General features: G+C 43.4%; 1 protein-coding gene across 1 annotated transcript in view; it reads right to left on the bottom strand.

The window, feature by feature from the left end:
* Nucleotides 1-9,474: 9,474 nt before the first annotated feature.
* Nucleotides 9,475-13,882, bottom strand: part of SLC7A10 (solute carrier family 7 member 10) — a 40,638-nt gene continuing 36,230 nt past the window's right edge. Inside the window, exons 9-11 of the mRNA XM_059481417.1 lie at nucleotides 11,140-11,289; nucleotides 10,699-10,876; nucleotides 9,475-9,828 (exon numbers count right to left, since the gene is read on the bottom strand). Of these exons, the coding sequence (XP_059337400.1) occupies nucleotides 9,677-9,828; nucleotides 10,699-10,876; nucleotides 11,140-11,289 (480 nt within the window). The 3' untranslated portion in view covers nucleotides 9,475-9,676. The remainder of the gene's footprint in view (nucleotides 9,829-10,698; nucleotides 10,877-11,139; nucleotides 11,290-13,882) is intronic.

Below are 13,882 nucleotides of genomic sequence, written 5' to 3'. Positions count from 1 at the left end.
GGCAGTGCACTTCGATGGTAGGTGGTATGTCTGTGCTCCCAACTTGCTCACTAAAAATGAGTGTGCTTTAATGCCACAGAGAGTGCAGTCAGGGCTAAATGGGACACGTTTATGTCACTGTGGCTATTCCTGAAACTGCAATGGGGCAGAAGTAGGCCAGTGTGTGAGTTAGGGGCTGGGAGAACAGCAATGTGTCACTGCAGTTTGGAGGCATCTCATCCTCTGGTATTTCTTTTGTACTTTTACTCACTCTGCATTCAGTGTTTCTTTGCCTTTCAGTGGTCTTATTGAACTAGAGAACTCTGCTGGAACCTGGGGCAGACACCAGTCATTGTAACTCTGAGTACTAAGCTACAAATAACATTGTCTTTTTAGGCATAATAATTTAATTAAAAGTTTAAATCATTTTAATTAAAATGCTTAGGAGGAATTAAAATCCCTTTCTCTCTTATGGAAACTGCTCACTTCTTTTGCTCCCTTCAGGAATGTTTTGATGGCCATATGAACCTTAAAGCATCCACTAAATCCACATTTTCTGTGTGGAATACCCAGAATGAAACCAGGTGTCTTAGCTACTAAAGCTTTGTAAGGAGAATGTAGCAGTGTTCAGTGTGAGTGGAGTGCATTGAATCTTAGTTGCAGCAATATTTCTTTCTGGCATTGTCATGTGTTGCATTTTCTTCATGGTGATGTTGGGAGTTGCAGAATTGTTTCCTCCTTCTCTACCCTTTGTCCTCTCCTCCCTTGTGTTTTTCTGAGTATGCTGGTACCACTTTGAGAGTGCCTGAAGGACCCTGAGGCTTTCCAGCTCCTTGGGGCTGCACTGAGAAGTGCTGAGCCCTTGGTCAGGATCAGACTTCTGGTTTATTTTGAAATTAAATCTGTCTCACACATTGCTTTTAAATCTGCTACTTAAGTGCAGATGTATAAACCAGTAATTTTATTTATCGTTTGTTTTTAGAGAATGTTATTTTGCTTTTTTTATTTTTGCTTTTTTTTTTTTCTTTGAAGAACTGAAAGACATCAGTGCCATTTTTAAAGCTGACACTTTGTAGATTGTACACACTTAAATGTAAACTGGTGCCTTTTTGGTTTTTAGAGTGTTATTAGAAGTAATTAAGTTATTTACCTGTAAGAAGGTGGCATTGCATAACAAGGAGTCCCTGCAGAATGGCAGAACTCTGCTGGATGATGGCTTGGTCCTGTTGTGGTGGCCAGACTGTCCCTACTCTGACAAGAGCTCTTCAGTTCCCCCCTGACACAGTGACACACAAAAGTGCTTTTTAAAGAGGTCACCAGGAGGTTGATGCTGCTGCTCTGTAAATATCTGAGTGCTCCAAAACCTGTTTGTTGTGGGAATTCAGGTTGTGCAGAGTTATTACCTGAACCTGTGAAATTTGGCATCTGTGGGCCTGAGTTGTGCTGCTCACAGGACTTTCCTGGCTGTAGAGGCAGACTTCTGCAGTGAACAGTTTACATCAAAGTGTCACAGATTTTTTCCTTTAAATGGGCTATATTTTGCCCTGGATCTTTCACTAGGACTCTTTGAGAGACTCCCTTGAAAAAAACAAGGAATAGGACTTTTCCTACTAAAATGTAATACAGAAGAATTAAATAGAAGTGATTTTTTTTTTCCTCTTCTATTGCAAATTGGTTTCATAATGTGCATTCCAGAGTTAGAAGATTCAAATTCTTGAGGGCATTAATCCCAGGAAGGGCTTGTGGCAAAATGCATAACAAGAGTTGTAGTTGCATTAAATAAATACTGCTCAGTATTTTTTCCGGGTTCTTCGGTGATCGGAACTCATTTCATGAAAGAAAATGCACTTTTGAAAGAGATCTTGCTTTCCTAGCATTTGTAAACATTTTGGGTACATTCCACTTTTGCAAGGCCATGTACTGTAGTCATTGCACTGCCAGAGTATTGTTTCCATCAAAGGCTACAGGTTTTAGTGTCTTTATTTTTTTTTTTTTGTCTAGGGGTAACTTTAAAGTTTTAGTGTCTTTATTTTTTAGTGTTTTAGTGTCTTTATTTTTTTTTTGTCTAGAAGTAATTTTAAATCCATAGTTTTGTATGTCTAAGGTAGTTAAGCACAGCTGGGAGAAAGAGTAAAGATTTATTTTGTGTAGATATGAAGGACCTTAAACGTGTATATTTATTTCTGTTACAGAAAAATATTTCTATAATAAAATAATGCTGATCATGCCATGCCTCAAGCCATCACCATCATAAGGCTCATAAAACTGAAATATGTACTTCAGAGTGCTGCTGTATTTTGGGAGCAACCCTGAACAGCTAAGATGTGTAACTTCCCATTATTTCTTAGGTGTATCATACATATTTTGTGTATTGATTCATTTGGTAACTCAGTGAAAATTTTACTGAGAAGGTTTTACTTTCAGAAACTTAAAAAAAATCCAGGTTAATGAAAATTTGATGTTGAACCATACAGAAGTATCCACAGCCCTCATTACTGGACTCTATACAGCTTTGCATCAATGGGAAATACAAGCCTGGTGCTCTCTGTAAGCACTGACTGCTGTGTGCTGAAGGGCAGGTTTCTCTCCTAGCTCATACCTTGGAAGGGAAGAGCAAAAATTCAGTATTAATTTCACAGAAGAAATCTCTCTGTTTGCACTGTGAGCACAAAGAGGTGCAGTGCCCTGGAATGTCAATACCTGTGTAAATCACAAAGTCTGCCTGAGTGTGTGTCTGCCCTTCTGCCATCTCCTGTAAGTGCTAAACAGGGAATCAACCATCCTTGAAGGCACCTCAGTTCTGGCTCATATAAACTGCATCCCGGTATTCAAAACTTCCTAAAATTAGAAAAAAGTGGAAATACAACACTTTAAAGGCTTTACAACCTTAAGGTAATTGGCTAGTAAACTTGTTAGAATTTTTGTTACTTTAACAATGTTGATCTGCGTTCTGTAAGGATTTTTGTAGACAGGATACAAAGTGTTTAAGTTGTTTGGTTGGTTTTGGTTTTTTAAGATACAAAATTCCCCTGTCCAAGCAAGACAAAAAAACCCCAAACAACCCTTCTAAAAAACCCCCTTTCCAAAGAACACCTCTCTGAATAGAGAAGAATAGCTACTGGTTTAAAAAGAATGCAAGCTCATAGGCAGCATAAAGGGGGAAAGTGATTCTCTTAATATTTCCTTTATTGCTGTTAAAGCAGGGAATATTTCTGTTAAAAATTCTGTTCCTTCCTGCTTGTCTAGTACTCTGCAGCATCCCTTAAGCATACTTTTTCTCTATTTCTGTTTTCTGCTTTTTGGCTTTTTTTTTTTTTAATTTGTGTTGTATGTATTGATTTATCTGCAACATTTTACCATAGTGTGTGTGCAGGCAAATGATTCAGGTATGGCATCATGTTTGTCAGTGTCTGCTGCTGCTTGCTGGACTACTGAGCAAGATACTGAGCCAGAAAGATGCTGGGCATCGTGCTTTGCCTTGCTTTGGATCTCTTAATTTTTAATAAAATTTGATATGCCCAGACCTGTGGGTTCCTGACTGTCACTCTTAACACCTAAGCTTGAGGATTCTTAAATTCTATTCCCATGGTCTTAGTTTGACTCAGACTCTTATGTGTCAACCCATGACTCCATCTGTGGACAGTAATTTGATGGGGGAGGGTGTATTTTGGTTTGGTTTTGTACCTTGTTTTTTTTTATCATCTGCTTTTTCTGGTAGCTGAAGCTGGTCAAAGGGAGGTATGTTTATATATTTAAATAATACATGTGAAATCTTGGTTCTAGGAAATTCACTGTGGTATACAGCTGCCTTTGATGTGTATGTATGCATATATCCCAACCAAAAAAAAAAAAGAAAAAAAGAAGCTCTGAAGTGTATGACTGTTAGGGTGGTTAAAAAAATAATTTCTGAAGTACAGTCTCTGCCTTTTCTGAGGCCAATGCTTGTTTTGCTGATGCTTTTCCATCCTCATATCTTTGAGCCACTGCTGGCTCTGTCCTGCTCTTTTTTCAGAGGAAGGTGAAAGCTGAATTATTTTGCATTGACTGTGTTCCAGACTTGGAAATCTGTATCTGTATTGAAGAGAATTGGACAGACTTCATGATGAGCGCAGATTATGAAGGATGGAAGGACCCAGCTTGATGCAGAGGGATGCCACCTTCTAGCCTAGCAGAAAGGCTTGGCTTTGCTGTGCTTTGCGTTTGTTTTGCCATGAAATTCTCATTCAGCTACAGGAACAGAAGCATTAATGTTTCAAACCATACCATCATACCCTGATGTGAGGCTGCAGTGAGAATAGAGTTGTAAATGATACCTGAGTGTTTTGACAGCCTGTGCAGTACAATAGATCTGTCTTAGAACAAACCAAGGGACAAACTTGAGAAGCCTGAAGGGAATTGGGTACTTGGAAGACCTTTCTCTGAGAGGAAAAACTGCTTTTGCTTATTTAAGATTTTTGGACTTGGCTGGAAGTTGAGTTTTAATCTCCCAAGTAAGTGCCAGGATTTAAAATCTGATACAAATAGCTGTCTGAACCTGAGCCTTGCAGGCAGCACACTTGGTATCCTGTTCTTTGTCAGTCTGTCACCCTAGCAAACGGCTCCGTGAGCTGTTCTTCCCTCTTCAGATGCTGGCTCTTGTGTTCTTGGCTGCAGGGATTAAATGATTACCAAGGCTGAGGTGAGTGGTGGAGGTTTTAATTTTATTTCCTTTCATTCTATGTGTTCCCTGCTTTATGATGCTCTCTGGATCTCCCTCCCTTCTATACCTGTGTCTTACCATAGGACTTTAAGACAAATTTGGTTTTGGCCTCTCAGCATCTTCTTACTTACTTTCTAATCCTCCTTCTTGGATTTTCCTTTCCATTTTCCAAGTGCAGAAGTTTCTCATTGAAGATAGAGCCCTGGTGAGAGGTGTCAAGGACCAAGGACAAGAGATTTAAAACCCAGAGTTTGGTTTGCCTGTACTCACAGCTGGGAGTGGAGAGAGGACACAACTCTCTGAACTCTAAGGCTTCGGGAAAAGACAAATTCTAAGCAAAGTTTACCCTACATTTTTCTTTCAATATCTCTCATAGAACTCCTCAGCAGGTGAATAACTGTGAGCAATTTCTGATTTGGTTCTTGGTACAAAGGGGCTGGAAACCAAATGATTTTTCCCAAGTAAGTGAAACATGAGAAATCCCTTGACAAAGGCCTCTGCATATGAAGTGTGGGACAGCATGTCTGTTGAGGGCTAGTTGGTTGTTCATGTGTTGTCTTTCCTTTGAAGGTGAATTATTTTGTTTAACTCAGTTCTCAGCACATTTCTCTCACAGCAGTAGCTTGTTTGGAGCTGGGCTGTGGCTGTGGCTCTGTCCTGGGCCCTCAGCCCACCCCAGCCCACCCCAGGTAAAGGTGGCCTCCCTTGGTGCTACCAGCCCCTGTCCTGAGGCTGGCAGCTGCACCAGAGGTTGTTCATATGTTGTGTTTCCTTTGAAGTTGAATTATTTTGTCTAACTCAGCTCTCAGCACATTTCTCTCACAGCATTAGCCTGTTTGGAGCTGGGCTGTGACTCTGTCCTGGGCCCTCAGCCCACCCCAGGCAAAGATGGCCTCCCTTGGTGCTACCAGCCCCTGTCCTGAGGCTGGCAGCTGCACCAGGCCTTGTGCTTTCACAGTGATGGAGGGTGGCAAAGGAAATCTGCTCTTGTGGTTTTTACATTTTAGTTAAATAGTTTGCTCTGTCTCATCCCTCAGAAATGTAGGGTTTATTGCAGGCCTGTGATCCTCCCCTGAAGCCTCGTGGATCTGTAATGCCATTGGCCCAAGGTTTATTCCGTGCCCATTTTGAATCTCTCTGGTAAACTGTGAGGGGAGACCACAGATCCTCTCTTGGCCCTTTGCTCTCTTGGCCCTTTTCTCCCCAGGCTCTCCCTCTCTCCCCCCCGTCCCTCCCGTTCCTCCCTTCTTCAGGAACCCTGCTGCTCCCAGGGTGGGACCCCAATGAACCCTCAGCTGATGAGCCCCCTCAGGAGCCGTGTGGAGTCTCCTCTCCTTGCCTGCTGCTACCAGCGAACACACAGCCCCCCAGGGACCCCTCAATCCAACTGCAACCTGCTCTGAGTGGTTTTGGATACATCTTTTGGAAAGGTGCTTCCAAGTCTAATGTATTATTAAATACACAGGGACTCCTGTGTCCTTAAGTGGAGGAAGGCTCTGGACTGAAACAGAGCTCTGAACCCAATCCCCACATGGGCCTGTTCCTTCAGAGCTTGGTTCCATGTTCCTTGTGGGTCCCTCCCAACTCAGAATATTCTGTGAGTCTCATCCCTTGATCCTTCTGAGATCAAACTATTCTGGTTTATGTACTAGTGTGAATGGAAGACAATAAATTCCTTTATCAAGTTTTTGAAAACACTTGAGGGTGGCCAGGCCAGCAGAAGCTCTGCCTCATTCTCCCTGTTCTTCCCAACTGTGCCCATCCAGCTCCTGGAATTTTATCTTCTCCACTTCTGTCTTGCAAAGCATGTAGCACAGTGATGATATATCTGTTGCCACTGTTTTCAGTCCTGTGATAAATCAGGTAAGAATAATCCAATCAATTTTTTACTGACTTTGCCTTAGGCTGACTTACAGGTGATACTCCCCAGAGTATTTTCTGCATTACACCCCCTAGTATTTTATGCTATATAAATATATAGGCTTACATAGTATTGCATTGCTATTCAAGCTTTAACTCCTTTCTGTTGGAAGCAGCTTGCCTTTCTGTATCAAGTATCACAGTAGTCTCAACATGCTGGTAGTGTCAGCTGCTTCAAGGCTTTTTGTTCAGTGGGCTTTAAAATACCAGTAATTATGTCTCCTTTGGGGCTAGTTGCTTTGTCTTTAGGAAAAATCTCTCTCATATGGATTGAGTGTGCTGCTAAATTTCATTTAGCATATGAATTTAAATTTCTAATTCTGTACATTGATTTCTGTGCTTAGAAATTCTGCACATTAGGCACTAACCTTTGCAAAGGCTTTCATGTATGTGATGCTGGGAGCAGAGATGAAGCTGTTCCTAAAAATGAAACATTGTGGAACACTTTTTGGGGATTGGCATGTAATTCAAAGATGAAGTCTAGTAAATCAGCCTGTTCAAAATTAAGCCTTCTGGTTTAAGGCCAAATGTTGTTACTTTTAAAGCATGTCAGTATAACCAGGGAAAACATGAGCCAAACTCAATTAACAATTATGAGGAAATTTGTTCTTTAATTTTGCTTTTGATTTCCTTATATAACAGCCAAGAAAAGCCTTGGTAGCTGTTTCAGCATTACTACTATTACTATTATTAATATTTTCTCATTACCATACAGACTTGTCTCAAGAGCTGCAAAGTTTCATTGCTGGCTGATTTACATGTCTTAATTGTTTAAACAAACAAAAATAAACCCATGCCAAAACTTAGCAGTTCTGTAAGCAATCAGTATTTCTGATGCTGTAGTACATGTAGTTTTCCCACTAACTAGTAAAGGTATTGAAAGAATTAATCTGTTGGAAATTATACCTCAGAAAGTGGATTTTGAGCTATGGAAAAGGAGAATTAATCATGAGAGCCTCTGATATTAGTTAAAGGTTCAGGAGCTGCTTAGCCACAGGGATGTCTGCTCTGAACTTTTCTTTTAAAAGCAAGCTGAATATTTATGATTCCCATTAACAAACAATATATTCATGCTATTATTGAAAATGTGGAATCTTTCTTTACATGTGCGGATATATATACACAAACCACACCTTTTTTCTAGCTAAATATGTATTTTAATCTCTTACAGTTAACAGCTTTATACAGAGAGAAGAATGTAAACTGTGTTTCTTTTTAGTGACTACCCTCTGAAAGATGGAGATGAATAGAATTTTAATATATAGATATAGATATTATTATTATTTTATTACAAAAGTATTTATGAATAATTAACTAAGATAATAAATCCACAATTTTTGTGCCAGGGCCATGGAAAGATACTTTTAAAATTACATTCAGATGGCTGTTACCAAGGCTACTGAATGTGATAGGTTTTGTTTTCAAATACTGTGAAAGAACAGTAGCTCAGTGCTGTTCTCACATTTTGCATTTTTAGAAGATTCCCTGGTGTGAAAGTGGCCATACTGCTACAGTAACAAATCTCCATATATTTATTAAGTGCATGATTTTTTTTTCCCCCTAGTGTATGGCACAAATAAAATATGCAAAACACTTTCTGAGGAGCATCTGATGTGTGAGTGATACTTGGCTGAGCCCAGCTGGAGAGGGGAATTGGTCTCTGGAGCTGTGACAGCACCTGACACCTGCCAAGAGACAGGAGCAGTATCAGGGTCCTCTCCTGTGCTTCCCTTGAGCTCCATGCTGAGCCTGCTGCAAACTTCTACATTCTCCATCCTCCCCAGCTGGCACCTGGAGCAGGCTGAGCTCCCTGCAGGAGCCCTGTCCCATCAGGGATGCAGGAACCCCCTCCATCTCTACATCAGGGCTTCAAAACTGAGATACTTGGGATTTACACCACTGCAAAACTGAGACACTTGGGATTTACATCACTGCAAAGCTGAGACACTTGGGATTTACATCACTGCAAAGCTGAGACACTTGGGATTTACATCACTGCAAAACTGAGATACTTGGGATTTAGATCACTGCAAAATTGAGATACTTGGGATTTACATCACTGCAAAACTGAGATACTTGAGATTTACATCACTGCAAAACTGAGATACTTGAGATTTAGATCACTACAAACCTGAGACACTTGGGATTTAGATCACTGCAAAACTGAGAATCTTGAGGTTTAGATCACTGGAAAACTGACATACTTGAGATTTAGATCTTTACAAAAAGGAGATACCTGAGATTTAGATCACTACAAAGCTGAGCTACCTGAGGTTTAGATCACTACAAAGCTGAGCTACCTGAGGTTTAAATCACTGCAAAGCTGAGATATCTGAGGTTTAGATCACCACAAAGCTGAGCTACTTGAGATTTAGACCTCTACAAAACTGAGATACTTGGGATTTAGATCTTTACAAAAAGGAGATACCTGAGATGTAGATCACTACTCTGTATCTTTTTCCTGTGTCCCAGAATGATGCTGCAGGGTGCAGGGGTTGTTGGTGCTTTTACTCTGCAGCCTGTGCTCAGTGCAGCCCTGGCTGTGCTGCTCTGTGGAGCTGGGCTGGGGGTGCTGTGCTGCTCCAGGTGTGTGGAGGGCTGATCCTTTGGGTTGTACCTTCCTGGGCACTCACCCCACTCAGGGACAGCAACAGGTCTGCTTGTGCTCTCTTGATTTCTGTGCTTTGATTTTGTGTTGGGAGCTGCCCTAGTTTTGAAATGCCTAAATTTGTGTGTCTCTGGTGGACCCTCATGGTGACTAAAATCAGTATTCCAGAGCTGTGTCTGTGCTGCTTTCCCCTGCTGAGCAAGAACGCTGCCAGAAAAAAAACCAAAAACAAAAAAACAAAAAACCCCAAAAAAACCCAACAAGCTCCTTATTTTACATTTTATTTTTTCTTTTTTTTTTTTCTTTTTTTCTTTTTTTTTTTTTTCTTAGGGAATAACTAAAAGCTACAGAGGCCATAAAGGATGTAGCTCATTTTATGGGCTTCACTATTGGTGCTCTAAAACAATTTTTTTTCCAGAAAAACTTTTTTTTTTCAAAAATCAGCATGTAAACAAGAAGCCACTTCAGCCTCAAAGGCCACGCTGGTGTGATTTCCTCACTGCTGTGTCGCTCACCAGCCTCCAGGAGTGGGAGGAGGAGGAGTGGGAGTGCTCTTCCTCTGCACTTCCACACTGAGGGTACACCACAAAACACAGCTTCTGCCCCCAGCACGTCAGGGACTCTGCAGGGAGCAAATCACCAGCGTTAGTGGGGTTAATGGGGGCTTCTAAACAAAAATAGGATGCTGGAGCAATGCCCTGAGGGCAGGAGCTGCACAGCCCTCCAGCCCTTCTCCCTCCAGCTCAGTCTGCAGAGTGCTCCTGAATCAGGGAAAATGAAGGTGGGACAGCTCTAGGGACACCTTTAGGGACAGCTCTAGGGACACCCCTCCCCAGCCCCTCACAGAGCTGCCAGTGCTGCCCATGGCAGCCTGATGGGCTGGGATGGGGATGGGATGGGGATGGGATGGCAGCCAGCCCTCCTGGCCCTGTGTCAGCCCAGCTGCAGTGACCACTGGCCAGGGGGAGCTGCTGGCAGTGCAGCCAAGTGCAGCTGACAGAAACCCTCTAGAGGGTTGCAGTGTGCTTGTTTGAGAGTCCTCACCAGCAAAGCAAAGGGATTAAAAACCAAGCACAACCAAAACATAAAAGACTGTTTGCAGTTTCAATTTTATATGAGGAGTAATGTAAGTCTTTGTAAGAAACATTTGAGTATGAGATAGCTCATCATGTCACCAAGGCTTGGTGCACAGGGGGAGGAGGCAGGGCAAAACAAACTCTTCAGTCCCTTGGTGACTGTCCATTCAGTCTCTGTGTGTGTAAAGTGACACCCTGTGTATTTGCTGGGACAGGCTGCTGTGAGCAAGCTGAGTGCATGGGCACAAAGGCATGAGAGGAGTTAAATGTACCCAGGAGTGTGCAAAATAGCTGCCCAAAGCAAAGCAGTGCCTGGCCAGCCTGTGCCCAGGGGCTGCCATGGCTGGGAGGGGTGGCCAGGCTCCTGAGGCAGTTCCCTGGCTGGGAGGGCAGGGAGGCACACAGTGCTGCCTTACCTATTAGCCTATTTACACACTTTGGTTTATTTCTCCAGTAGACTCCCAGGAAGAACACTGGCACTCCAGTTAGAATGATAATGAGTCCAATCCCACAGACAATGGGCTCAGAGTAGAGGCTGAAGACCAGCAGGAATGCCCAGAAGGCCAGGTAAGTGATGGGGATGAGGAGGTTCACCTGCCAGGAGAGAGCAGAGCAGAGCAGCACTGTGCAGAGCAGCAGCAGGGGCTGGGTGGCTCTGGGGGCTGCAGGCAGAGCAGGCTCCAGCCCCCCAGGCTGCGTCCCCATCCCTCCACCACTGTTCCCCTCTCTGCCCATCCCAACCAGCTCACAAGAGATGTGCCTGTGTACCCTTCTGTTACACTAATGGCACTTTGGGATATGGTCTGAGAGGTGTCCCCACCCATTGCAACCAAGAGATTGAGCTCTAACAGTGTCACCTTGATAGGTCTGAAGATTTTGGGTTTCCTCCAGCGTAGAACAATCAGGCCAATAATTGTCACTCCATAGCAGAGGTAGTTAATGAAGGACACATAGTTGATCAGTGTGTAGGTGTCTCCAACAAGCATGATGATGAGTGTGGCCAAACACTGCAACGAGAGGAGCACAGCCTTCTTCAGCCATTACTAGAGAAAGTAGCTTAAAAACAACAAAACCAAGCAAAAATCCCATTAAAGCATGAAAAATCCCTTTCTTTGTGGCACCTGCTGGGCATGTGCTGCTTCCTGGGGCTCTGTTCCTTATCCCAGAGCTGTGCCACCAGGACTGGGGCTAAGTGGGTATTTGGGGTGATTTGGGGCATGCTGAAGCCAGAGGCTAGAGGGTCTCTATAAAAATACCCTGTGCTGGCAGAGGTGTCTCTGCTGCCCATAGGCAGGCAGGGCTGGGAAGGCTGGTAAAGCTCCCACTCCACCTTTTTCTGTGAAGTGTTTTAACCTTGTGGTGAGGACTCCAGGTGAAAGGGTTTTGTAGACTTTACATGCTGTGTTTCAGGCACTGTGTTGTTGCTCTGTATTTTATAAAGAATTAGAGGTTTGCCCTTTCTCCGGCTGGCTCATGTCACAGCTAATCAGCATCATGAATCTTATGAGCATTACTATTGTTTAGAAACTGGCAGATGGATGGTGGACATTTCCATGCTTTTGCTTGCTTTTTGAACTCTATGTCTGCCTAATGCTGATAGGGAATTGATTTCCACCTTTTTTGCTTTTATATTCTCTCTATATTCTGTACACATACAATACTATTCTAGTATTCATAGCAAAAATACTATTCTAGTATTTTTACCTACTCTCTTAGAAAGACAAAATAAATTCCCCTGTGGCTCCAATCTGGGGGTCCAAGTTTAGATTTTCTGGGAAGCCAAGGCTTAAACCAGCTCTCCAAGACACATTTTCATTAACACAGTTTAGTTCCTGTCTAATTTGGGGGGGGGGGGATTGAAAGGATTGAAGGGGAATTATCTCATTATTTATGCCTCTAATTGGGGTTTCTTGTCAGTTATGCTAATTACCTGAACATATAGAAATTGTATGCACTTTAAACATAAACTGTGCATCGTTGTTGGTTTCCACCAAGTTGTGCACCTAATGATCCTTGGAAAGGTAACTTCTCTTTAGCACCTGTGCCTAGCTTGTGATTTTAGGACCAGCAAAAAGGCATCAATACTGCAAATCCAGGAGAGCTGAGCTGGGGGCCAGGGCACTGCTCCTTGAGCCCCCCACCCACTCTGGTACCCCAGGGGCTGAGCACTCACCTGCACAAAATACCAACCCAGTGAGCACTGGGGCCCAGAGCCTGAGGGAAACTAAATACCTAAATCCCTCCAGAGAGTGCTCAAGGTTTGGTTTGTGTTGATCCAGGCTCCCTTTTTCCTTAATTAGCTGTTTCAGCAGCGCATTCCTCCCAGGAGGGAAGGTTTCTGCACCTCCAGCAGAGGAATTAAGCACCACCATAACCAAATACTCTGTTGGTCCCTCTGCTCCCCTTTTCAAAGTCTTGCAGGCTTGGCTGGGGGATTTCAACACCTTGAACTGTCTGAGCACAAAATGGATTTAAATTTGGGCACCATCTCATACCACTGCCATATAACACAGTCTGTGCTGTCCCCTGCAGTGTGCACTGTGTCATACAACTCCCTGCTGCCACTGAGGGCTTTGCAGGGGTGGCACTGGGAGTGGCACAATGCCACTGGTGTGTCAGATCCACTCACAGGGTGGTGCCAGCCCCTGTGGCTGAAGAGGGGCTGTGGGGGGGATAGAAAATAAAGATAGTGCAGAAGGTAATCTGACCCCTGAGGAGCTGCAGCTGTACTAATCACCAAAGATTAGGAACAGCCCTGCCCTTAACAGGGCACAGCTGTGTCCAAGAAGGATGAGTGCCATAAAAGAGTGGGCTAGCTGGGTGAGGGGAGAGATGGAGTTTGTTGGCTGTGCTGTGAGGACCTGCCCATGAGAAACCATGGAGAAGGTATGGGAGCTTTGCAATAAGATGATAACAAGGGAGTGCTGCCCTCCAGCTGGCCTGGCCACAGCCCCCTGGCTGGCATCCACTCCCCACCATCCTGCAAAACAACTGCAGCCGAAATTTTACATTTAGCTTGGCCCCTTGATTTTTGGCAGTAAAATAGGAAATCAGTAAGCATAAAGGTCTCACTGGTAGTGTTGAAATAGCCATTCTTGATGTACAAACAAGCTGCTCTCCATGCAGAGAGCTAGGTGTGATTCCATGGAAGAGACAAGGAACCTGATGTATTAATTAGGTTTGCCTGAAGTGTGGCCCAGTTTGCTGCTGTAGATGCCTACACTATACTATTAGTATCTTTCTATTTGTTAAGAAATAAATATTTCCTAACAGCATTTGGTGTGCACTGAGCTGCATTAAAACACCTTCAAATGACGAATTAATGTGCCATGCTGGTTCTGTGATTGGCACTGTGATTCAAGGGGGTGGCATGGCATGGATCAGCCAGTTCAACAGGCAGTCTGCTCTTTTTGGGGCTGTTCCACAGAAACAGCCTCTGACACTCAGCTGTTGTTTCAACTGATGTATTTTTAAGGACAAAGGAGTTCTGCCCCTGTAGAACAGAGGATCCCATCCCATGATGGCTGCCCAGGGCAGTTTACCCCAAACCTTCAATGGGCAATACACAAGATGTTTGTGATGGGGCACTAAGCCCCAGGA

The sequence above is a fragment of the Ammospiza nelsoni genome, chromosome 13, assembly GCF_027579445.1.
Source record: "Ammospiza nelsoni isolate bAmmNel1 chromosome 13, bAmmNel1.pri, whole genome shotgun sequence".
Classification (NCBI taxonomy): Eukaryota; Metazoa; Chordata; class Aves; order Passeriformes; family Passerellidae; genus Ammospiza; species Ammospiza nelsoni.
Note: the sequence above shows the minus strand (reverse complement) of the source record. Positions and strands in the feature narration are given on the sequence as shown.